This window comes from Photinus pyralis, unplaced genomic scaffold, assembly GCF_008802855.1.
Source record: "Photinus pyralis isolate 1611_PpyrPB1 unplaced genomic scaffold, Ppyr1.3 Ppyr1.4_LG7, whole genome shotgun sequence".
Classification (NCBI taxonomy): Eukaryota; Metazoa; Arthropoda; class Insecta; order Coleoptera; family Lampyridae; genus Photinus; species Photinus pyralis.
The window spans coordinates 28,298,991-28,326,080 of NW_022170738.1; the positions used below are offsets into that span (position 1 = coordinate 28,298,991).

The following is a 27,090-nucleotide window of genomic DNA, read 5'->3' on the forward strand; positions in this document are numbered from 1 at the left end:
TATTAGTGTTTGTTGTAACATAGGTAGCTGTTAAATAAATTCATGTGTTTTAGTAGCTTTATTTTAAACGTAGGTACATCTCATGTTAGCATGTACCTACTGGTGCTGCGCAACTACAATACAGTGCAATACAACGTCTAAGACCAGCATAGTGGGTATACTATAACAATAATGACAGAATTTGGTTTCGCAAATTTGTGTACAAAGTAATAGCTTCGAACACATCGGAAGGTTTATTATGATTCATTTCGAACGCAATAATCTGACATAAGTTGAATACATCTTCATCAGCACAAGGGCTATTTAAAAATATGCATTCATCTTCGCAGTTCTGTACATGTAGAGAATTAATTTCTGTAATGTAATTTTCACAATTATAAACTTCAGGAAAATTATAAAGCAAGTCAGGGCGTCCAGGGGGACAAGTTCCATTTTTATTTTTTCGTATATAGTGGCTGTTCCATTCCAGTACGATGGTATTCAGTTCATTCTGTAACAGAAAAATGAGGCGTAATTCATGCCTTGTTAAAAGATTTACTTACCTGAATCAAATCCATAAAACAATACTGTACGATAGATTTATCAAGAAAAGTCCCATTAAAAAGTCCATCGTTTCTTAGTTCACTGAATAAATTTATCCAAAACTGACTGTTGTGTTTTCTTAAGATCGACCACCACGATTCAATGCGCTGGTTGGTATGACTGCTTCCATATAAAAAAGGCGGCAATCTACTATTAGTTTGATAAGTTACAGTAACCTCATCAAAATATTTTTGTATGTGTTGTATGTTACCATTTTCGGTACCCATGTCTGTTCGAATTGTTCGTGGAAAGCCATTCCATTCTTTCACGGTGTTTATATAGTACCCTCCAATTACTCTCGGATCATTATTGGTATAACCAGCCTTCAACCACATTATTTTACGAGAAAATCCATCTATACAACCACTAATGCAAATTCCGAAAGGTTTCAGTTTGTCGTATCCGTCAACATGCCAAATGTAATTAGGTCCCTTATTCCAATATTTCCTTCTTTGTAATCTTCTACGTTTCCTAGTTAACACACCAACTGGATCCATAATATTTAATAAGTCGCTCACGTCTTTCTGCTTAACATTGAGACCGGCCTGTATACATCTTCGGTGAACCCACTTGTAACCGTGTAACCGTCCAGATGAAAAAATTTGATTATTTAGAAATGCAACAATATCTTCAAAAGTAGAGTAACTTTTTCTTCGAAACAAATTCAAACGCTTGAGGTGTCTTTTTAATGTCGTCAGACTAATAGACCAATTATGCAAAAAAAGAAATAAACATATTTCATACTGGCGAAAACCCAGATGAAAATAATATTTAATTGCTGTATCTAAGTCACTTAGCTCCATAATATTTTATCCTGAAATTAGAAAACAACTACGTTTAATTTCATTATTCATCAAACACCTAATCTTACCTGCTGATAATTCTATTACAATCCACAAAAGTCAATCACAACTCATAGAGCGCTATAACCGAATAATGTAAAACAATTGCTCCTTACTTGAGATGAACAAAAACCACACCATATGACAGTTACTTACTTAGTAATCCCATAAAACTCAAAATATAAAAACCATAAAAAGTCGGCTGGTCGAGATAAAAAGTCGACCGGTCGAGATAAAAAGTCGACCGGTCGAGATAAAAAGTCGACCGGTCGAGATAAAAAGTCGACCGGTCGAGATAAAAAGTCGACCGGTCGAGATAAAAAGTCGGCCGGTCGAGATAAAAAGTCGACCGTTCAAGATAAAAAGTCGACCGTTCAAGATAAAAAAAAAAGTTTGATGGTCCTTCAGCGCTTCCGTACTAATGGGAACTTGTGGATCCGTGACAATCGCAGGAGAGGTAAGGTGTACCTCTCCCACTTTTATAATAATATAATCGGTTTTAGAGCGAATATTATGCTCCGAATTGCGTTTGCAGTTTGCACTGAAGATTTCAATACTGTAATCTTTTGTTGGTACGTATACTAGTCGCGCGCACTTTAAATGAAAACGCTGCCGATACCAATTGGGATACAAAAAATTTCATAGAACAAAAATTGTAGACAATTAAATTTACTATAAAAAAGTCCGCGACGGCATATATCTATCTTTAATCGTTTAGCCATATCAACCATTTAAAGTTGCACATCTTGATTGCGTTGGCATTCATAGTATCTTTGATTGCTTATCATATATTAAGGGTTGAAGATACATATATGCCATCGGGGACTTTTTTGTAGGAAATTAAATTCTCTACAATTTATCTTTTATAACTTTTTTTGTATCTCTTTTTGTTTTCTCAGCGTTTGTAAAAAAATGTACGCACATCTTAATTTTGAACTTTTAATAAACTTTTTAGTTAAAAAAGAATCTGGCGTAGGTACGACTCGAACCCTTGACCTACATGTTGTTATAATTTCAAGTGCTTTTGGGGGTTCCGGTTGGGATGAACGAAGCGTTGTAAAAATTGAAACTGTCGTTATTTTTTTGCCATTCTGCTCAAAGCGCAAGGGAAATATGCGAAAATGGGAAATGAAAAAAACGATGTTCTTATTTTTATTTTTATTATTAGTGCAATTCACATATTATCGAGCTCCTTGCCTGTATAATAAGGAAGGCCCTTTTGACATCTACGTGAGTTATGAAGTGAATTGCATGAAATTCAATATGGGCATAGCTTTAGCAATATAATACGCAATGGCAAAAGTTGAGCCTAATGGATTCAAAATGCATAGTGCTCTTTTGGTATCTCGGCCATATATGAACCGAATTGCAAACTTTTTTAAATTTAGAAATGTATTTAAATTACATTTGATACCTACGTATGCACTTGGAATAAAAGCAAATGTAACGCCATTTTCAAAATTTGGTTTTGCGCATGCGCAGTGCCAACTTATTTATTTATGAACATAACAGGTTACCCCAATAACAATGTTCATGTATTGTTAATAAAAAAACTATTCGAAAACATAAAGAATATAAAGAATATATGTTAAGTTGCTAAAAAAAACAAAAGAAAAAAAAAGAAAAAATGCTGTGAAAAATTTTTTCCAGTCCTTGGATATTGTCACACGATCTTTCAAACTGTCTTAGGGCAAATCTAACACCAGGTTCAATTTGGTTTTGCACATACTATAGCCATACCCAAGAGCTCGTTTGCTATATTTTTTACACAGATATTTTTACCCATACTAATAATACACTATCAGAAGGGCGTGAAGCAAAGCCCTATAATTCATCAAAAGTATGGTTTGGGCTGGATGTCATTTCACTCAACAAAACCAAATGTACTCTATGTAAAAAAATCCGCTGAATCTGAAAATCATAATCCCCTGGCCGGAAACTCCCGAAATATATTGTTATACAGAAAAATGAAGAAAAAAAATGGGAAAATGTTTTTTTTCGCATTTGACTGACGTTAACTATCGCCCCGAGTGAAAAAATGAAGAGAAGTGATATTTTTTATGAACTTTTCCATTTTTTTTTCCGGTGAGGTATTCAAGTAAATTTGTTTAGAATCGAATTGTCTATGTAGACCATACATTTAGTGTGGAACGTTCATTCTTATGTTATTGTTTTTATGGAGAAATATAAAAAAACGCATTTCCGAAAATTAACAATCTGTTATCACTATTCATCATTCATATTTGGTCCCTTCTTTTGATAACAAAACAATACGACAAACCCGATCACCGTAGGTATTATAGTCATTGATTAAATAAACAAACAAATTGGATAAGTCTCATAACGTTCTAAATTTTTGTACAGATGGTGGAACCCCAAAGCAACCTTTTCCTAAAGTTGTCTCGATGATTTCTGCAAATTGACGGACGGATTTCGACGTATTTTTTTTTAATATTAGGTACATTTTCCGAGAGGTTTCTGTTCGCCTATTATGGAGATTTCTTGTTATATTTCGGAAATTATTCCATTTGTTAACTAGCAAAAGTCTTCGGATTTTCAAAAAAAATTTGACAGTCCGTCGATTTGCAAGAATCATCGGGACAATTCTTGGAAACGGTTTGCTTAGGGTTCCACTAGCGGAAATAATTGGGGGAGAATCTGGGAGTCACCCACCTTGAAAGACAAAGCATGGATTTTTTAATTTGTATTTTTAATTAATCAATGACTATGATATCTACGGTGATCGGGTGATCGGTTGCCGTATTGTTCCGTTATCAAGCTACGGATAATATAAAAGATAGGATGAATTTTGATTAGTAACAGATTGTTAATTTTCGGGATTACTTTTTTTATATCTTTCCATAAAAAAGCAATAACTTTTGAAAATGAATGTTCCATACCAACTGTATCTTATAGAAAATTCGATTCTAATCAAATTTATTTCTCTTCATTTTCTCTCAGAGCAATAGATAACGAGATAATTGAAGTCAAATGCAAATTTTCCCATTCTTTCTTTCTTTTTTTACGTTTTATAACAATTATACAGGGTCCTATAACACTGCGTCGGTCTTTTCTAGTTCATACCTGGTAAAAAATAGCAAAAAATCTTTTGTGCAAATGTCAACTATAGAATGTTATGCATATACAGGAATTATTTTTGAATGTACAGAGTGTCTCATGTTTACGGTGTCAATACACAGCTGATTTTTTTAAATGGAACAGTATGTTTATTTTTAGCTAATTTGATGTCATTTTTTAACCTCTGCAGGCCAAATTATTAATTTTTTTTCGAATAATTCTCTATAAACCAACCCCACTTTGATAAATCGTAGCGACCTTGATTTTAAAGTTAAGAAAAAGAAATCAATAATTTTAATTCGAATAAAAGGCAACACAAAAAAATTGTAAAATTTCTAGATTTCAAAGTGCTATAACTATTTTTATTCAAATGGAACTACCACTATTTTGTTTCTCTATTCGATGGTCTGTTGTGCGCTCTTCAATTCTTAGAAGGGATATCCTGTGCCTGATCCCCGTAGTTTTTAAGTTATTCAATATTTTTCACTACGCAGTTGCACATTAATAAATTACATGTTTATAAACAGGAGTAAACCGTGATAATAAAAAAACCAAAGAATGCCAAATAGTAAACAAGTGCCATACATTAATTGTTTGCTGCAAGTGTACTCATTATTTCCTAGTAAAATAAGATTTTTTAAAAAGACTAGTTCGAAATTCGCCTTTTTAATTAATCTTATTTTACTACGAAATAGGGAGCACATTAATTGGAGCAGATAATTTACTTGACACTTGCTTACTGAAATTCTATTGGTTTCTATTTCTATTATCACGGCTTACTCGATCCTGTTTATAAACATTAAACATGTAATTCATTATTGTTTTGTGAAAAATATTGAATAACCTAAAAATTAGGGGGTTTAGGCACAGGAGACTCCTTATAAAACTTAAATAGCACACAAAACCCTATCGAATAGAGAAATAAAATAGTGGTAAGAAAACATTGAATCGTACCATAAAATTTCTCACAACCTTTGAATTTAAGATTCAGTCACAAAACGAAAGGTACCCCCATTTACTTTCAAACGCCGTGAAAACGAAACTTCGTACAGAAAAACTCATAAAACATAAATTGTAGAGAATTTAATTTCCTACAAAAAAGTCCGCGACAGCATATATGTATCTTTAACCATTAATATATGATAAGCGTTCAAAGATATTATTGAAACCAACGAGGACACTAGGTACAACTTTAAATGGTTGGTAAAGGCTAAACGATTAAAGATAGATATATGCCGTCACGGACTTTTTTATAGTAAATTTAATTGTCTACAATTTTTGTTCTATGAAATTTTCTGTGTCTAAATTGGTATTTGCAGCGTTTTCAATTATGTACGCGCGCCTACTATCAACATAAGAGTACGGTAACAAATCAATGAGTGAAAGTGGGAGACTTCAGGCTATCTTTGTCCTACATATAAAACGCGCTGTAAGAAGGAAGAGCAGTGACTGCCTTCGGAAAGCGCGTATATAAATCCAAAGGTACTTTTCACGTTCATTTCGTGGCTCCATCTATCGCTCAAGGTACTTTTAGAGACCCACGCGAAAGTACAGGCTTAGACTTCTTCCTAATTTTATATTCAAAGGATACGTTAAGCGCAGTCTAGTTATAGCAAGTCTCTGGTTTTTCCTAATTACCACAGTCGGTCCTAATGGTGTAAATATTTTTATTTGTCGGCAAGTAAACAATAGAATATTTAACAATACCAGAAATGTGCACCTTCTGCTTATTTTGACACATTTATTACCTACGGTGGTGTATATCTTAAAGAACTTATGTCCCTTGGCCGTTTGCACCGGCAAATTTAAGCGGAGCTTAGCATAAGCATAGATTAAAATCCATGGCAACCCGTTGCGACAATGGTCGCCGTGGGTTTTTAACGACGCTTAAGCTAAGCTTTGTCGGTGCAAACGGTCATAACAGAAGTAAGTAAACTATTTGTGTGTCAGGTAAATTTCATCTAATTGTATATCATCAATAACGATTAGGTTTTTATATGTGTATAAATTTCTGGCGCCAAACTGCCTCGGTGCCAAAATGTCCCGGCGCCAAAGTGTCCCGGTGCCAAAATGTCCCGGCGCCAAAGTGTCCCGGCGCCAAAATGTCCCGGCGCCAAACTGTCCCGGCGCCAAAGCGGCCGCGCCAAAGTGGCGGCGCCGAAGTGGCCGCGCCAAAATGTCCTAGACCGCCAATAATGTAATGAAACGAAAATGCTCGCGTAAGTATTAAGAAAGTAACATATTTACTTTATTAATGATACGTGTCTTGTGAGCAATACTTCCACATTTGTAATTTTGATATTTTAACTCAGCCTGCAGGCAAGAGTTTGATGTCTGTGTACAAATCCCAGTTGAAAGCTTTTCCTTTTTTAAATTGAGATACGGTTACATAAAATCACTTGCGTGTGTTGCATGTAGTTTCCACTTTCACCACCTTTGCTTCAATAAGAAGATCCATTGGACTGTTGGGAATATATGTATACCTACCTACCTTCTTGCAAACGATATTCTGGCGGCTATGTGCCTTATGTTTCCTTTTTTATCATTCATTATTCAAATTTGTTTTTGAACGCTAAAAGCGACAATAGGAAGTCATTCATGAAAAAGGAAAGAATATTATAACTGCTGCATCAGTTCAGTGCATAGCACCAGGTTCAAGTTTGGCGCCATCCACCTCCAGTTAGTTTGGACATTTGGAAGATATTTGAATAGAAGGAGAGTAGAAGCTGTAAAATACCGGTCTAAAGCGCTCGTACGATTGGTCACAATGGTCACTTCTCTTACCTATACACTCCACTTTATCTGCATCAAACAGCAGAAGTACATACACCTGTTGAAAATCAGAACAGTACCACCAGGAAGCGTAGACATGGATTACCTTGCAGTTAATAAAACTTTACCTAAAGGTCTATAAGTTATATATTTGTCAACAATAAAGTGTTAAATTAACTATACAAATTAGTGATCTATAATGCTAAAATTCTATTTACACTATTTACAACAAAAAGTTTAACACTGTTTAAAATATTTTCATAAACTTTAATATGCATCTATTCCATAATAATATGCATTGCTATAGTTTACATTTCTTGTTATATAATTATTTAATTAGTTACATGCTGTTTTTTTTATTAGTCCTCTACGTTAATGCTCTCTATGATTACCTACATGCATCTTTAATCCTTTATATAGAAAATATTTTAAACACATCCGTAATATTTTATTATATCTTATTCTTTAAGATAATCACAAATTTGTTACTGTTTTAATTAGATTCTGAGTAATTTGTGTACGCTATAGCTTTCATTTTGTTTCAATTCCAATAGACTTTAAAATATCAACAATAGGATAGAGAGGACACTTATGCTAACGAATAGACGGAGATAAAATTTGTTAAAATTGACTTATAAATGTTCAAAATATCGTAAGGCAGTATTGCGTCAACTTGAAGTTTTCATTTCTAGTTGAATTTGTTTAAAACAGGCACCCGTTTCTACTGTTCCCATCGTTTAAACTTGCACGTTAACGCAATACGGCGTATTTAGTAACATTACCTTATACAATAATTTACCTAAAATTTAATCGAAATAGTTTTGGAGCCTCAAAATTTGTTTTTGTTACCGTAGCATAAGACTTCGATATCACCATTCTACAATATCCATTGACTGGATGAATCCTAGAAATAATTGGCAGTACGCTTTGTTAAAAGTATTTTTTTTGTTTTGATTACATTTTCAAGATGAACGCTACTACAATAATTTTTTTTAAAAGTTGGATATTACCTTCGCGTTACGCGTGAACTAAATGCACAACTATCCATGTCATAAGATACAACGCGTAGTCCGACTTTTCCAAATTGATCGCCAATTCTCCACAGGTAGTTCACAATCATTTTATAGCTATCCGAAGGCGAGAGAACAAAGGCGACTGTAGTAACTGGTCGTTTTTTTTTGTTATAAATCTAAGTGAAACGGCACGAATACACGAACGCGCATGAATAGCAGTGCAAAATTCGCAAAAAATGGCCGCAAATGTCACCAAAAAATCCATCATTACCCATGATAGTTGCGCAACAATTTTCAAGGAGGATCCTCAGATCCTTTGTCTCTTATTGCTTTTAGGAGATGACTTCTAAGTTCTGATTCTGAACTTCGCCAAAGCAGTACGAGTTCGTCCTTAGATAACCTATCTAGTGGGGATTTGCCGTTGGAGTTTCGCGGGGAGCAGTTGGGGGGAGGTGGAGCCGGTGGTAGGTCGTGCTCTTTGCATCTGGGAGAGCGTGATCTGGAAGACTCCTTGGGAGGGTTACTGTCTAATGACCTGGAATGTTCGCTGAGCTTGTTTCTGCTACGGGAACGGTCAGTGTGGGTTTTGGTCTCATCGCCCAGGCTCTGGTGACGCTTCTTTATTTTTCGGGTGGTGCTCGGTGGTAGCTTCGATGTGTCTTCGACTTGAATACGCGGGGGATTTGTAGGTTTGGTGTTATTACTGTGACTTCTTTTTATGGGAGGTTTAATGTGTTCTACTTTCGTGGTTAGATGAGACTGTAATTGATCTATGGTTAATTTGTTTCTTCGGGCTATTTCGTCATCGGAAAGATTACTCCTGTGATCCACACTGGATTGCGATAAAGTTCGTGTAACTTCTCTATCGGTATCTAGGATATTCTGACAACTCTTCGTTAATTTCTGAGGAGATTGGCCCAGTTTGGTGTTCGGATCGGTACTGTTTAACATTTGATCACTTCTTCCAATTGTTAAGCTGTACTGTGGCTGCAGCCTGTGACGACTGCTTGGTTCTGTGTACTTTGGTAGTGTTGCCAGTTTTCTGCCTATGCTTTCGGAATCGGAAAGCTTACGCGGAAGTTCGGTCGACCTTGAGCTGCATTCAGAAACGTTTTCAATCGAGAGTACGGGGCTTTTGCCTGAAAGTTTGGCTCCTGTATTTACTATGTCCAGATGACTAGATCGTCTGCTGTTAATATCCGGTGGACTGTGCGATAAAAAGCAGGAAGCGTCCTTGCTTAGTCTTCTTCCCACAACGGTACTTCGGTCAGGTTTTAAAGTTTGAGAGGAAAACACACTGTCGGTACTAAATCGTCGAACGTTCAGTGCGGTTGAGCTTTTCGTTTTGTTTTTAGTGCGCGGACTGAAAAGTTGCTTTGTAAAGTGTAGCGCGGGCGATTTTACTTTCGGGGGATTTTCTATTTTAGGACTCGTGCGTAAAAACGTACGCCGTATGATGCTCGGGCTCAAATTCGTTTTCTTTTCCTCGGGTGTTAGCTGGTGTTCGGATTCCACCTCTGTCACGGACTCCAACGGTAAAGTTCTCTCTTCTTGTTGCTGTCTACGAATTGTACTAAAAATGGTCATTAGCGCTTGAAACATACTAATACTATACCAACCTTCGAATCTCTTGTATCATCTCAAAAAACTGTGCTTTGCTTCTCCTCCTTCTTCGTTGTTCGTGTTCCTTCTGAAACAGTACGGATTAAAAACTTCGAAATACTGTTTGGGTAACACAAATTTTAACATTCCACGTCTTTCCGACAGAAACTTTTCTCAATATTTTAGTCCTTACTGGAATAACCAGATCAATTTTATGCTCTGTAATTTCACTCTATGTACATTATTTTTAGGTTCTCGATAAAACGTATACCGGTATTTTTTTTTAATGTATACTATAAAAAAGGGATCAAATCAATAGAATCATGACCGACAGACCGATAGACCGACAGACCGATCGAGATTATCGCATTATCGAGATTTTGTATGTTTCGGATTCCTGGTGCTTCAAAACGTGTATTTCTGTCAAAAAATTGGGAGTGCATTCTTGACCCCAATGCAATACATCTCTTACTAACGTGCGGGTGGTAAAAATAAAGAATAATAGCTAACCTTAGTTAGACATTAAATAATCAAGGTACCGTCGTTTCCACAACAGACACAGAAATTCCTGTAAAGTTGGTTGCATATTATCACCATCTATTCCTTGCATTTGATTCGTTTTATACTATCCGCACGTCAGTAAGGGAGGTATTGCATTGGGGTAAAAAATGACACTCAACTTTCTTGACGGAAATACATGTTTTGAAGCACCAGGGATCCGAATCAAACAAAATCTCGATGATTTCGGTTTGTCGGTTCGTCTGTACTCTCATTTGCGGCTAGACGGCTCAACCGATTGGAACCAAATTTGGTTCACATATTCTTAGACATAAAAAGAAGAGCTGAAAGGCTTTTGGGCGGAATCGCGCATGCGCAAGTGTGTGATTACATGTGATGCCACTTGTAGCTTCCATATTTGGAATATTGAAGAAAAGTGAGAGACCACGTGAAGAGCAATTAAGAGATATTTCAGGAAACAAGCAAGGTCCACCCCATCAATTAACTACCATACCAGGCACAAGGAAAGATCGGACAGTCGATCTGGCTGTATCATGGATTTCTAAGAATCTCAAAGTCACACGGACTTCTTCATTTGAGACGTCAAGGGAAGTGGACCTAGACTCTCCTGCTGACCAACGGACGCTTAAGTTCAGGGTAGGAGTGAAGTCGATATCACTACATGGGAATTTAGTCAGCTTTCGTGGAGCGTGATGTTGATTTCTCCTCTATTGTTAATGAAATATATTGGCGTTCTTTTGGTCAAGTTAAAACATAAACTCCCGACCCTCCGTAGATGTCCGAAATGAGCAAGGATATGGACGTTGGTCAACGAGTTGGTGACGACCTCATCGCTTCCAACAATGCTGACACTCCAGTCTGTGTGACATCCCACTCATTCTAATCCCACAAATTTTTCGCAAGATTCATGTCAATAGGTGGTTGTGATTTAGAGAAGAAATATGTAGTGGAAACTACTTATAAGTTCTTTCATTTCTGGTTTAGCTGATGGTTCGAACGAATTTCGTTCACAAATCTTCAAGAATCTAATTTTTTCAAGCGTTCGGATTCAGTACTCATATTTCGGGCCAGGTTCCAACTGAAATCTGCTCTATTCCTATTCTATTCGGAATTTCCCTCCCAGCCATAAAGAAGAAGTTTTGCGAAACAAGACCTATTGCCGTGGGAAATTCATGGAGAAGAATAGTGTCCGTACCCTATTGCCGTGGGAAATTCATGGAGAAGAATAGTGTCCGAGATAGCACTTTGGCGAATGACACCTGAGATATGGAAAGGTTTTTCTCCACATCAACTCCGAGGTGGGGTGAATGGAAGAGCGACAAGGTATTTCTGATCCGATCACCTTGAGCCTAAAGCACTCCTAAAAATTGGATTCTGAAACACTTTCAACGAAATCAGGAGAGACTATTCTCAATTTAGTAAAAGCCCCCCAATATTACCGGTTTTTCTTTGAACCCTACAGAAATGATTCCGTCATTTTCGACGATTCAACAAATATTTCTCAATTCCAGCATGGTTTTCCGTGAAGATTAATCCAATAGTTCTTGCAATGTGTTCAAATCGGAAAATTTGGTACTTAGATCATGAGACTTTTCCGAGTGACCCATCCACCGTGCATGATGACTTTATTTGAAGGTGAAGCAGAACCTGAGATACTTGAGAATTTCGAAATTCCACTCCTGGAATTGAGCTGATGATATTAACTGAAAAAGTGCTAAAGGAAAGCATCTCACAGTTCAGATGCCTTTCCTGCTATTTAAATTGTTTTTTCAGCTTCTATGTTCTTGAGGGTAGGCTCCACTTGAAATCCCATGGAGAGGTTGGAAAAATACTTCCCTTGAAATAATTGCAAACTGTAAACTCAGAGACTCATGAACACAATCCTCTGTTCTGGTCATATTTTGAGGTTCAGGAATCTGCCATTCCACGGATCTCCCCCCTGTTGCTGCCAGGCCTCTGTCCTCAGCGTATTCGCTAATCTCATCACTTCTGCCTCACGGTATCGAGTTATCGACCAATTCCTTCAGGATTAATGAATGGATTGAAGATATACCGTAAGCGTACCTGTCTTGGTCAACCTCTACGTCCCAAGTCGCTTGGAAAACGGCTTCAGACTCAATGATGTTCATAGCTATGCGGCTACCTTTTCCACAGTTGGGAACCGTATTGGACAAAGAGTCTTTCCGAGTAAGCAGTCTCCTATTTTCTTCCTTAAATCCTTAATGTATTGCATTGTGTGGGCTGCAGAGAAAGCAGAAGCGGAAAGCATTCAAATTTGAGTTTCTAATTCATTCTCAAACTGTAACTGTTGAAACAAGCGAAATTTGGGTTAAAGATGGTAGAGCACCTCAACTGTACAAAATTTGAACCGAATAAGTTCAGAGACAGAGGGCGTGGTCCTACGGGGTCATTGGATTTGACCCATTTTCAATATAGGAGTCTTACATGTGGGATATAAGTCAACTATAGAAACTTTGAACCGAATCGGTCCAAGCGTTTGGCAGTTATTGTGTCCATGGACGGACAGACGGACAAACGGACACCATCGACTCTCCTATAAAGCTTGCATCACTTTGCTCTGCCGCTTAATAAGAGCCATTGGCAAAAAAATTTCAACTGGAACGAGAGAGAAATATAATCCATAGATTATTTTAATATTTATGAATTGTGATTGCATTTTTGGAATTTGACTCATTTTCGACACAGCGGTTGTGTCCTGGTCGTAAGCGTGTCCCATGATTAGGGGGCGCTTTCTTGTATGCCCCAGTTCGCTCTTATACCTAAACTCTTGTTTAAAATCTTAACCTTACTGGCATCACCGTATCCAATCTTATCCCCATTCGGTAACTCAACATTTGCATGAATTCTGTAAACTATGTCCAAAAATTTCCTCCAATTAACGGCATTATTTTGCAAGTGGAAATATGCTCTTATGGAGTTTTTTGTGTGTAACAAGTGGTACCAAAACTACTGTAAATGTCGTCTTGAGGTACGTCAGCTTTGGACACTTTTTCATTCATTCAGCAAGGCTTTAAATGCGGATAAAACTGTCACCTGCGCCTCAACTATAATGAACTCATGTATATTTAAGTAATTTACGAGACGATGATCAATGCATTTTTCTGATTCCTCTAACCATCCTTGTCCATTTTCTATGTTCAAATTGTCCAATCTATCACTTGATCGTGCAGCCACCAAAATTAACGTCAAATACCTTTTAACATGATTGAACATTGAAATAAATCCAAAAGAAACCTGCGTACAAGAAAACGAAATCCTAATAGCTTGAAATGTCGAAGAATAAATTGCATCTTTCACAGTTCCGGATCCATATCAAGTTCAAACTCATGATAAGAGAAACATACACTTAGTAGCAAAGTTACGAAGATCGATTCGTTAACTCTCACCTGACGACACCTAAAGTCCTTTTGATTTGAATTCTTCAGAGATAAACGAAACAAGCAAAATTTTAACGATATTTCCTTAAGGTTTGCAGGTGATGAGGGTGGTGAGCACATGACTTGACTTCTAGATGGAGCACAAAAATCAAGATAATCTGAATTCTTAACGTTTCCCTAACCAATTCGGAATAGGTTCAAATAAATATAGGTAGGTACGCTGTTGTGTTACGTTAATCTTAGCAACAATGTGAAAAACAGCCGGTTTTAGTTGCACTTGTCTGATAGATGGTAGCCTCAATGCAAATGTGTACATTTTTGTTTCACAAAGAGTAGGTCATAATCTTTCCGAACAGATCTAGTTACAAATTAAAGTATTTGACGTACCCTTTTGACGCTCTTTTGGAAGAGACTTGTAATCTGTCCTTGCCGAATTGTATGCACAAGTTCTCGTGCGGCGTGATGAGGTGAAACCAGTTCAACGCAGTTAATGAATCTATAAAGTTTCTAAAACACGAATCGTGTAAATTTGTTAGAGTTCAACCCTAAAAGCTTCTTACCTGACTAAAGAACATAATGTTTCGGCTTCTCCACACCGAATCTTTAGGTTTATCACGTAAGGCCGGCAAAGTGTAGCGAAAAAACATGTGTTCGACGAAGAGAATTAAACACCCTAAAATCATTCCGACTCCTAATAAAATAAACACTCCCGTTACGGCCGCAACCCCAAGAGGCTTAGGTTGGGATAGAGACTCCATGTCCATTGTCATGCCCGCTTTAAAGCATGGCAGTCCACCGTACCACTTCTCTTGCAAAATGTCCATGTACCCGTTACTTGAATACTTAGAAATAATGGCCGAAATACTATCCTAAAACAGCAACCATAACCGCAGGTTTGGCCCAGTTTCTCTTACTTTTAAAGGAAAACCCTTGTTCATCCCCACAGCGTACGTGTCCTCATTAATTGTGTCGCCAATCTGTTGAAGTTTGCATCCGTGATCAGTTGCTCTGTAATAATCGAGAATTGGAGTATCCGCAATTAGGATATCGAGCGTTCCGTTCCTAAGACGCGCAATTCCTTCCTCTACATTTTCCATGCGATATTTGTTGATGTGATCCCACAAAACTTTGTTCGCTCGTTGTACGTAATACTCTGCCGCTGACGCACGGGGTGCTCCCACCTTCTGACTTAGCAGCTGAAACAAATTAAATGAGATTACTTGCCGAATTTATCGTTTTAGCTTTAAACCCGCATTCATGATCCGCGAGTATCAACTCAATGAAGCGAATTTATTGGAACTTGATTTTACTTACGCTTCTGTCGTGGTAATTGCTGACAGTGTTGTGGAAGAACAAACCGGCAATTAACGCTGCAATGTTCGCCGTGTAGCTCGCGACGAATATCACAGAGAATCCTCCCCAGACGTTAATCAAAAACTTGTTCGGCCAACTCTTGGGGGCCTTAAATGCGACAAGATGACCGCAAAGTAAACCCCACATCACCCAAAGTGCGGAACTCATGCTGAAATTTTTAGAACGTTGACGTCCCCAAGGGTTTAAGCCGAAAGGCGATAGCCATTCGTATATCGCTACCGCTATAGCTGTTATGTTCAAACTTGTAAAGATCGCTATCCAAAGTTCGGGCGAGAATGGCAGTAGGAAAGCCAATAAGGGTATCTCAGATTTTTGCTGCGGAGCTGCTAGGAACGAAACTCCGCTAAAGTAATACGGGATACTAAAATCTATGACTTCACTTCTTATTCTAGAAACACTAAGGGCCGCGAATGACATATGAGCTGCACCCGAAACCAAATCGCCCACGACACCGTTCCACTTGAAGTCAACTTCATCGGCGACCTCCCGCGAGCTCGGTTCACCCGCGTGCACCTCCTGCTTAAAACGGTAATTCAAAAAGTGCTTCCCCACGTCCCGCTTATGTCTCCTAATCACATTCCTGCTCCCGTACAAACCATCCGCGACTATGTATAATCGAAAATCAAACTCGAGTTCGTGCGCAATGTTCTCCAAAAGGTCCATCGCTAAACCGTAACAGCAATTTGTGCGATATTTAATTTTTTGAAAGGGCGAAAACTTATCCTCATCATTTTCGCTGCGCATAAAATGTCCCGGATGTTTATACTGTGTGTTCACTCCGCTCTCCTCTTCCAGCCGTTCCTGCATTTCCATTTGGTTAAACACTAACGTTAAATTGTCCTTATCGGAAGTTAGTACGCGATGGCATGGAAGACCTTAAATTAAACCAATTAGTTTGACGCAAACCGCGGCTTAAATACCTCTAAGGCACTGTCCGTCTTCATCCAGCTCACCTTCCATAACGAAAGGGGGTGCAAGAGCAGTAACCACCCGAAATACGCTACGTGCTCTTGAAGACACTGCCGCAACCGACAAATCTCCTCCAGGCCATACGATGGTATCGAGTCGGACGGATCTTCCTGAGACGATTCCAACCCTCTTCCATTTCAGATCGACGCCATCTGATACAGAAAGGTATTAAATGGCGATTAGCACTAACGGCGGGTCCTACGTACCTGACACCGTTTTATTTGTTTCATCGTCTTTCGTTGTGCGGTCAGGAACTAAATTTAAAATCTCAAAATTAGATACTAATGATTTGTCCAGTTTGTCAACGCCATTTTCTTGTATAATTTTTTTACCGGCCAAGGCATCCGAACAGGTCGTCTTCAGCTCCCTGCAAAAAAAATAAATGTGTTACTAATAACAGTTAATACTCAACTACAGAAATGGACCATTTGTGTGAATCGGCACTACAAATGATAGGTTTTTTTGCGAAAGGAGGGATATGCCTGATGAGAGGTGCTCGTTTTAATCCGATCTAATTAATTAAATTATGCAGTTCAATTTTATGTCGATTCTCTGAGTATATGGATAAATGTAAATTCATCGCATTTGTGCTCGGTAGGTATTTGTAATTAATCGGATTATAGGTTTTCAACATTTCAAATAATACGCTACATCGTTTGCAACTAATTAAATAGAACTTCGATGTATATAAATTTGTTTCAGTTTATGTAGCAGAAGCAGTTTATATGCAACATTATTTTTATTACCGAACAACTAAGTTGATTGCGAATACATTATTGAAATATTGTGCATATCAATAGGTCTGCCTAGCGAAAGCATTTTTACCCAAAATCGTCCTGAAACCTTCATTTTCATGGCTACTTTTTGTCAGGAAATTTTAGTTTCCATGACAGAGGCAGATCAGACTACTTTTCCTGCCGCTTGACACTTTACCGGCGGCACTTATCACTATACCGGCCGCACCCGTCACTTTTCCGGCCGCACCTGTCACATTTTTAAATTTCTATATAACCTAGGAAACTGCGTTAAGTGCTTTTAAAATCAATTTCATGAAAATCAGGTCTGGCGATAAGCAATTCTTTTATCTTCGTGAAAGCTAATGTAATCTGAAGGCAACAGTGTTGATTTTTCCTACACCTCTCGCCAGGATCGAGTCAGGCCCAATGTTTTTCACATATTCAGTGTATTATAAATGCCTTTGTCGATTCAGACAGTTGTAGGGTAAATGAGGCCTTTTTCAAAGGATATTCAAGGGGTCGTTAAGTTGAAGCATCCACTACCAAAGAGCCATATTCACACTTTTGACTACAAGGGTACACTTCGTTTGAGTCAATAAACAAGGAATTGAAAAGAAGAGAAGAATTAGAAGCAACACCAGTTGTGAGTGTGTTTTTTGTGCATCTGTGAAAGAAAGTTGGAGACAGGATCGGATCGGATCGGATTTTCGTAAACTTTGTCTTATTTCAGTAATAAATCAGTTTTGGGGGAAATTAACCAATTTTGTGTAGACGGCGTATAGGAGAAAAAAATTCTGTAACAAAATTGAAAACTCTGTCACCTTGATTTATGAATTCACCACAAAGTAATGAACTAGACTACATTTCCGACATGAAGCACCATCAAAAAGCACGGCGAGATCTACATGTCCCGTACCATGAGTTTCAATCATCTTTGTGTATTGCCATGAACGCATTACACACGAACGTATATGATCATATGACCGTACACAGGTTCTATACTCGTTGAACGCAAATAAATGTTTACAAAATGTAACCGAGAGCGCTCTTTAACGCCCCGACTGGTGACGAAGGGAAACACAATCTACCACTTGGGATACCTACTTCAAAATTACCCTTGTATGTTGTCGCTACGTTGGAGGCAAAATGGTCGCTTGTTTGGAATTTACTGAACGTGGTGTAAAAAGGTCGATTTTCTACACAATTTGCCGCAAGTCATCGAAATATACAGTGTGTCCCCGGATGGACTGAACAAGAGGGAAAAAATTTTTAATTTTAACTTTACGCAAAAATGTCATTCTTTATAAAAATTTTTGCTTGCCTCAAAACCACCTATTCTGAAATAAAAATCTAGATACTCCTCTTAGCAGCTGAGAAAATGACAAAAAACGCAAAATCTACAGCGGAAATTTTTCTAATTTGCATGTTTTTGATTAAAATCATTGTATCTTCCATGGCAATCTGATAAGCAAATCAAGTTAAAAAAGACACCTTAGAGCTTAAGAAAAAGAATGACATTTTTGCGTAAAGTTAAAATTAAAAATTTTTTTCCTCTTGTTCAGTCCATCCGGGGACACACTGTATATGAATAAAAATCGTATTTTAAACGTAGGTATAAAATTCGTCTACACAAAAACGTAGGTAGGTATACCATACTACCAAAATCGAATTTATCCTTTCAAAACGCTTTAAAACCGTTTGTAAACGTAAAGTGTGTTTGCTGGGCACGTAAAACCACCCATATTTAGTCCAGTACCTGAACCCAACTTTCCCCATGATTACCGTAACTTGGAATCGTTTCGTTTAATATAATCAACCAATGGGGACAGAGGATTTGTGTTGTAAAGGGATTAATTTCGCCTTCATAAACTGTAATCATAAAGATGTTAGTTTTGGAATTATATACGAGATTAAAATATCTTGCACTACTTAGAGACTTTCCCAAGTAGGGTTCTATTTTGTTTGTGTATGGAGTTGTCCATAATTTTAGTTTCTACCATATTGATGCTAAAGATCATTATGTACCATAATCCGGCCATCTACGTATGTCTTGTAGTTGTTTAATTAACCCTAATTTACAGGTCTGGGGTGGATCGCACCCCACAGCCACTTTCAATGTCCATAAATTTTTTTTTTCAATATTTTGGCATGGGAGCTCGAGTACCTTCCAAGTTTAGTCTTTTCTATCGTTTTTGACGTTTTTGGCGTTCTTAGAATTTGAGTTTTTATTTTATCACTACTTTTAGAAAAACTTTCAAGTTTACAGGTCTGGGGTGGATCGCACCCCACAGCCACTTTCAATTTCCATAAGTTTTTTTTATTTCAATATTTTGGCCTGGGAGCTCGAGTACCTTTCAAGTTTAGTCTTTTCTATTTGGGGTTCGTTCCACGCCACGCCCGTAAACTTGAAAGGTTTAGTGGCCAGTAAACTACTTAGGGTTAAGTTGTATTTGAATCATATTATGCATAATTATACACACTTTACAATAATAGGTCTTAATAATTGGGCACCTCGTACTTCCGTTTATCAATAAATATTGTTCATAGCATATTTTTTTTTAATAAGACATCAATTTTAACTTTACACACAGTTTGTTTCTCATACAGGTTCAATAAAAACTCCGAAAAGACATCAGGATTTGCAAATGTGCATTGCATTTCGTCGGCATGAGGACGAGGATTTAAATAGTGCTTTAGGTATTTGTAGCAATCACTTTAATATTAAAAGCGGCAATCCAATAAAACTGTAAATCTCCACGGTCCTATCGCTTGTAAGCGTCCGACATTTGAAAGCTTCCCGGTTCCATCTAAGTCAAATAAAGAGGCACATCTATAAAGATTCGGAATGCCGATATTCAGATATAAAATATACTTCTCTATTTACATGTTTCAATCGTCTAGATGCAAACAGAACGAAGAAAGAAAGCGAAATTGTAGGCTAAAAATGATCATTAATAATTTTTTGACATAAATAGGTTTTCAACTCTTCCATACCTACTTATTTTGATTGCGAAGAAAAATAAATTTCCTGGGTGCCGGTGATTAATGACGAATGTCATTGTTGATATACGTCAACGGTTTTAAAAGTCAATTAATGTATCCTATTTATTTTCTGATGTCCTTCATATAGTATACGTTCCAAATGGGAACGTTTTTTTTACTTGTATAGCTTGTGATATGTACACTCATCAATCATTTTTTCAGTTTGGGTCAAGATCAAGGGCTGATTCTTTCTATGTGTCCAACACGTTAGATTGAAGAGCCGCTTTTTATACGTCTGTCGTTATTTCAAGATAGACGTTAGTAATCCGAATTACCTACTTGGGATGTGTGGTAGAAGTAAAAGTAATTTTTGTGGAGCTTTTTTTGTAAATGTTGTGAGAACAAGTACCTACGCACGATTGTATGGCACCCCTAAGATACCAATTTTGCTTCCTGTTTTCGATGTTGCGTTGACCTCCATAGATTTTAGGTTTAATCCCTGGAACATACATCGCATTGGTTGGTATATTGAAATTGCTTTACATTTTTGCCACTAGGTAGCTACCTGCACTGCATTGCATTCGAGGTGGTCTTGCACAATATTTAATTGATTTCCCCCAAAATGTTTGAGGACCCAGAACAAGAGAGGGATAATAAATAAATAAATAAGCAAATAAATAAATAAATAAATAAATAAATAAATAAATAAATAAATAAATAAATAAATAAATAAATAAATAAATAAATAAATAAATAAATAAATAAATAAATCAGAGTGTTTCAAAAAATTACAGTTGAGCTGTTCCAGCGTTCTACCAAAAAAAATCAACATCACAAGAGTTTCTCTACTTGACTCGCTTCGAATTTTTCAAACACGAAATAAGTCCCCTATTCAAGTGTTGCACAAAAAACAAAATTAGTCTGCGCTAAAATTTACGGGTGCAGTACTCCGCTAATGTATAAGTGGTAATCCTCTCAGAGAACAACCATTACCTCGTTCCTTGACCGGCATCCCTTTAAATCCGCAAGGGCATTGAGACCTTTAAACACCCAAATTATTACAACTGTGACGAGGGAAATCTGGCATCCCATTGGCTGATGTGTCACTTTCTCCAACTTCTCCAAATGGAATACTGACTTTGACTGTTGAGAATTTTTAAATATCATATTTTATTTTGGATAGTTATTTCCTCGTCCTGATAAAGCTAAAACTTTTCATTTGTAAATGGTTGCCTAAAAGCATAGCGTACTGTGTAAGATTGCAGCGTTTTGTTTTTCCTTTGCTTGCGCATTCTATACTCAAAGTGACTAAACTGAATCGTGTAAAACTACTTCCCGCGCAGAAATGAACGAAGAACCCGTTTTCCGCCTTAAAGTTCATACGATATGACCACACCGTATATATTTGTGAAGTCGATCAGTTTTGCTGAATATCTGGTATCTAGACACGTTTAAGATGGGCGCTGCGTTACTAAGTACTTTCTGAATTTAATTATTTGCTCTAGGAGACGATAACGCAAGTAAGTTTCGTAGTGAACTACCTGTTTTGCAACGCTTCCTGCACATATTTAAATTATATTTAGGGTCGCCGAAAGCTCTCTTGCCAGGAAAGAAGAGAGAGAATCAATCTTATTAGGTTTTAGATCCGTTAATTACCGATTAATCGATTTTATAATGATGTACGAAAATCCAGGATTGAAACCGGCATGGTCGTGCAGTTTAAGGAAAATGTCAACGTGATAACCGACTGTTCCGCTTGGCCTCAGATTCCAAGGAACAAAAGGGCATTGCTGGACTGCCGAATTTGAAGATTTCATTCCGACTATTTAGATAAGTATCATTAACCGTCATTACTTGAATAATCCATTCAATATAGTATAACAACCACCGATTAACCCTAGATCACATCCGTTTGGTGCGCTCTTAAAAAATTGAATGTATTAGAAACACGAATGAACATGAATAAGCATAGTCCTAAGTTATAATTGCAAAGAGATCCAGAGCGTAAATTGTGTTTAAATTAAAATCCTCCATGATGGTATTTGGGACTTACCAACTGATTTATTTATAGCTCACAGAACAAGAGATTTATTATTGGGAAACGCTGCTAACCGCGCAAAGAGTGATTTATATGCCAAAAGAATATTTAAATAGAAATTATTTTCTTTTGCCCATCACGAAGCGTGAGGAGAGTTTTACTAAAAATCAAGATAGCAGGTGATCAATTTTCGTAAAGTAAGCAAACAGAATTTGAAAATGCTTTTACGAGACGGCTAAATTTATGCAAACGATGTGCTTATATTTCGTAACTCGGCTTTTTTTCGGGATTATCGATTGTAATAAGCGAATTTCGCGTCTCTTTCGTCGATGGTATAGCGTGTATAAGAAAATTAATGCCCAGTGCTAATTAACCAAAGTAAAGTGTAACAAAGTTTAAATAACCCATTAAATTTACTTCAGAACGGGCTGTAATGAAAGGAATGAATCGCGCTTTAATGACACTTGTATTTATAGTGTGGTGTAATGTTTGTTATTTACCCTTTAAATAACGTCCCTTCATCAAAGTCTATTTGAAGTGAGAACATCTTTATTACTGCACATTAATTCTGCTGTGTTTCAAAGCAGCGCCTCGCCAATGCAATGCTTTAGAAAGACAGGAACTTATTCACGTTATACTTACTATGTAATTAATTCGATTGGAGACTACTACATTTCTAGCTACAATTTTTACAGACCTTTATTTTTCTATACATATCAGGTTCGCCATCAAAGGAAAATGTCTAGCTATTGAACAGACGTATCGCTGGCCCACGGGTCTTAATTTGTTTTACTTTAACGTAAATTATTTCTGTAATGTAAGGAATCAAGGGATTTACAGGTCGCAATATTACTGGATCTAGGGGTGGTGTCGAGATTAAGTGAAATAATCTTTTCTTTTCATTACATTTTTTCTTGGAGATATGCGACCCATTGACCTTATTAATTAAATGCTCTGCCTTTTGTCTTTATTTAGTGGAATGAGTACAAAAATTTACTCACAAAATTACAGTGGTGCAGACATAAACAATAAAATAAACTGATAGTAAACTGGCACTCGGGGCCAAAATGACGCATACCACGCAACAAGGGATCAATAGAACAATTAATTCAAGATATCTTAATTACATTAAAGTTTTTATAATCCAAAATCTGCGCTCGTAACTGCTATTTACAATAAATGACGCACAAACACAAATCATTAGGTGCTCCGAAACTTATTTTCTCCATTTAAATGGGGGCATCCCGCCTTCATTTTTTATTTTTGATCTACAAAGTACATTAAAAATAAAAAGACCCGTGTATCCTCAATTTTTATTTGCGAGTAAAATAAACCCAAAATAAATTATTGAAAAGCTGTGTCCGAATTTGAAACGCTTCAGTCTAAATACGTCACACACCTACAACCAATCACGTAGAAGTGAGCCGGCAACCTTGTGCGAGGGTCTGACGTTTGTCGGATTTGACGTTTTAAGAGGCATGTTTAACTGCATCTAACCACAACCGTCTATAATTACAAGCCGTGCTGAGAATTATGGCAACACTGCATGGTAGGCCGATTTTCTAATTCAACTTGGCAGATTTCAGGTGTATTTTATATGTGTTTTGGGTGTAATATTCCAATTTACCTGTTTTAACAGGGTGAGATTGCGACAATTTGTGTTACTCCGTATGGAATGAACAGAAATTATTATTCAGGTAAGTTGCTAAACGAAATATATCGATTTGTTGTCATAACCTCTAAAGCAGGCTACTTCTTACTGGACCCTTTACAAGCACTTGTATTTGTAGTACCTGTAACAAGCTCAAATATGACCTACACACTACATGGTACGTAAGTACGGTAAGTGTTTATCGTGAAAGAATACAATTATTATTTTATTAGTTTGTATTTCAGATATTCTAGCTCGGACATGTCAAGTCGATTTTCTGAAGGAACCTTCCGACATTTCCAGGAGTTCACGGTATGGGAATTTGAAGTCTACGGGGCTCCCCTCTTTAAAATCTTGATACCTAGACCCACTGGAGTAGCGACTGGCTTAAAGTCTGCCATTCCGAATCACACCTGGTCGTTGATAAAGCCTCGCTTATGCAGAGCGATTTACTGTCCTTTTGCCGAAATTAAGTGCTCAAGCGTGTGCTTCACCTCGACCTCTTTCGACAGAAGTTCACCAATTTCGGAGATCTCGATGGAAAATACATTATGATGTCAAATAAAAATGTTATTATCCATGTTTGTAAATAAATAAAACATATGTACAATTGTAAGCTGCCTAAGTATATTTCTTCTGTATTAAAACCACCAAGGCGAAACACAGGAGAGAGGAAAAATTGCATTTTTCAAGAGCAACAAGACTCCATTAAAACTTCAATAGGCCCACCGATTGACTTTCGGACAACGTTGCCAAACTTCTCAGCATGGCTTGTAATTATAGACGGCTGTGATCTAACGCGAAAGTGAACGACAAGTGACAAGTGCCTGTGAGAGGTGACGCAAGTTACAAACACGATACACTTACAACGGTATGCTCTTGCGCATCTAGCGTGACGTCACGTGCGAACAAAACCACAGAATATAGAGCAAAATTACGATGCTTAGATCGACAAATCACAAGGTTAGTTGACAAATCATACTGATTTGTGTAGAGATCCTCGCGTAAGTTATTTCTGGGATTTCGTGATCGTGTGAAATAAACTCTAACCAAAATTGATCCTAAACATGAAATGCGGCTGTTTCAGTAAAAATTATATAATTAATGCGTTATCAAAATATCTAATCTCTCCTCCGTGTCCCTTTTATTTTGATTTTCATTATTACGCGGTAGTTTTAAAGTAGGTAAAGCATCAGGTTTCAAACATCCGCTGTTTTTAAAAGTAGGTCTAATTAAGAAGTCGTTCCCTTAGCGGTGCTTCAAAACGGCTGGCTTCAAAATGTTCATAACAAATACAGGATATAGGATTAAACAGCAATGGAAAGACTTAAACACACCACTTAATAATAATGTAACACCATTTTTCAAGGTAATTTTGTCCTTACGACGACTTGCAACAATCCATTTTAGAGAAAAGTCTTCAATTTTCGGAAATCGAAAGTACCTATTTTATTTCCACACACAACCTGGCATTTTGGAATTTTCACTAATGATTACTTAGCTATCAACACATTAATGCTTAGCTATCAACAAATTAACGCTATAAAACTCGTAAATACAACTGAAAAGGTGCAAACTGTCACGCGTGACATCCGTGACATCTGTACTGGATTTTTCCGTGCGTAAACATTTGAATTTTGGCGCCACACGTTCGCAGGTGACGTAATGCGCAGTAGAAAACGCGTTTGAGAAAAATAATGAGCATACCGTGTGTAAGTGTATCGTGGTTACAAATGACATTCTCCTGCTATATTGCCAATTCGATATGTCATTTGCATGGTTCTAGGAGCTGATTGGTCGGGCTTATGGGTTTTGAATAAACCCTTAAAACCGCACATGTTCATTATTTTTTTGCTAATCAGCTTCTATTTTTAAATAAACTTTTACTGTCCAAAGAAATGTTTTATGGTTTCAGGTACACGCTTATTAAATGAGAACAACGGAATTCCACTATACTGTAAACCCCCATTATAGACTCGGATCTCTACTATTTAGACGGCACTGACTTCGTTGTAATAGTATTAGCCCTTTAATGGTAGATACCACTGCCTATAGCGGGTATTAGGAAACTCCTTCGAAAATGTAAAATACCATTCCGCTTTAACTCGATTTACAAAATTTACTTTTCTCCGTGTAACGTAACACACACTCAAGTAGACTTCCTTCTGGAAAGCTTTAGAACAGACGGAACGAACTATCTTACAAAAAATGATGCCGGCAAAAATAACTGCTTTGGAACAATAAACGCCCACCAAACAAAAAGCAACGATTAACGGCTTCCTGTCTATTTAAACCAATTTCCCTTTTTACTTCCGTTCCTCGTTCTTTAGCAAAGTACTGCGTCTTCAAAAACATTTGCTTACTTCGGTGACGTGTTTATCTTGAACCTAATTATCTTACGCAGCGATAAGGACTCTTATCGTAAAAGAGCGGAGATAAATTATACAATAAAAATTAACTTAATCCTCTAAAACACGTACATCAAATATTACAGTAAAATATACAAAAAAAAGCAAATAACAAAACTAAAAACATTAAATAATTCCTTTACAAATTAAAATTGTCCTCGAATTCAAATCATATGATCGAATTTGCGTATAGCGTAGTTGACGCAAGGGTACATAAACGTTTAAATTTAAATAATGCGCTTTTATTAGCTGCCCAAGCAGCATTTATAGTCCCAAAAACTGTGATTAGTGAGATCGCCACTTCTAGTAAGTGATTTTCACGTAGAACCGACCAAATTAACGACTTAATTGCATACGTTACTTCAATTTATATTTTTTTTAACGCTCACTACCGGAATTTACATTGAAGTAGTTTAACTTTCTAGTAACATTGAAATAAGTTTGGAACTACCCACTGACTATTAATGTCACTTACAATACAAGTTATTAAACCTTAACCGTGATACAAAGGAGGTGGCTGTTACTCCCGCAAATCACCAAATATCTACTTGAAAGTAGGCATTACTACACAGTCGTGTCTTTAGTTCCTGCTACGTCGGTAGAACGTCACTTAAAAGATTAAAATTACGGAACTTTGAACAGGTAATGGTATAGTAGCAATTACTAATGGAAATCACTACAAAGTATTGTTAACTTATAACTAACTTTAAAGTGTATAATTACTTTAAAGTCGCCTTCCGAGCACTTTTAAGTATCTCATACGAAACCAACCATTTTTAATTGAAGAAATTGTGGCGGCCATTAATCTAAAGATTATGTTGAATGGCAAAGTATCAATAAATTAATGTCAATATATCCGAGCTTAACATGCAAAGTTTAAACATTTGAGATGAATATAACAAATTGAAAGTATATGATTTCCAAACACTACAATTTTTCCCTTAGCGTATATTAAAGCGCCGGAACGTGTACATACTTTTTTTATTATAAAATTTATTAAAAAATGAAAATTATGGAGGGGCCTCAGTATTTTGGAAGTAGAATGAGCTCCTTCAACAGAAAAATTTTATTGGCAGTAATTTTTTGGTTAGCTGAAAACGGTAAAGTGCTACATTAAAATTTAAA

General features: G+C 36.9%; 2 protein-coding genes across 2 annotated transcripts; both read right to left on the reverse strand.

The window, feature by feature from the left end:
- Window positions 1-160: 160 nt before the first annotated feature.
- On the reverse strand, window positions 161-1,136 carry LOC116176151. The gene is made up of 2 exons (XM_031494626.1): window positions 543-1,136; window positions 161-490 (listed from the first exon to the last, which is right to left on the reverse strand). The coding sequence occupies exons 1-2, from the start codon at window positions 1,077-1,079 to the stop codon at window positions 161-163; spliced, it is 867 nt and encodes a 288-aa protein (XP_031350486.1). The 5' UTR covers window positions 1,080-1,136.
- Window positions 1,137-7,558: 6,422 nt separating this feature from the next.
- LOC116176663 lies at window positions 7,559-16,274 on the reverse strand. Its single transcript, XM_031495386.1, has 7 exons — window positions 16,101-16,274; window positions 15,121-16,055; window positions 14,721-15,002; window positions 14,367-14,675; window positions 14,194-14,313; window positions 9,907-9,974; window positions 7,559-9,860 (listed from the first exon to the last, which is right to left on the reverse strand). Exons 1-7 carry the CDS (start codon window positions 16,138-16,140, stop codon window positions 8,582-8,584), a joined length of 3,033 nt encoding a protein of 1,010 aa, XP_031351246.1. The 5' UTR covers window positions 16,141-16,274; the 3' UTR covers window positions 7,559-8,581.
- Window positions 16,275-27,090: the final 10,816 nt, after the last annotated feature.

What these genes read in the sequence shown, in the direction of transcription:
- LOC116176151 (XM_031494626.1), bottom strand. Translation starts at nt 1,079, where the DNA reads ATGGATCCAGTTGGTGTGTTAACTAGGAAACGTAGAAGATTACAAAGA. An exon ending in GTTTTATGGATTTGATTCAG is followed by an intron (nt 491 to 542) that starts GTAAGTAAATCT and finishes TTTCTGTTACAG; the next exon opens with AATGAACTGAATACCATCGT.
- LOC116176663 (XM_031495386.1), bottom strand. Translation starts at nt 16,140, where the DNA reads ATGGAAGGTGAGCTGGATGAAGACGGACAGTGCCTTAGAG. An exon ending in ACAAGGGTTTTCCTTTAAAA is followed by an intron (nt 14,676 to 14,720) that starts GTAAGAGAAACT and finishes TTGCTGTTTTAG; the next exon opens with GATAGTATTTCGGCCATTAT. An exon ending in ACATTATGTTCTTTAGTCAG is followed by an intron (nt 14,314 to 14,366) that starts GTAAGAAGCTTT and finishes TTCGTGTTTTAG; the next exon opens with AAACTTTATAGATTCATTAA.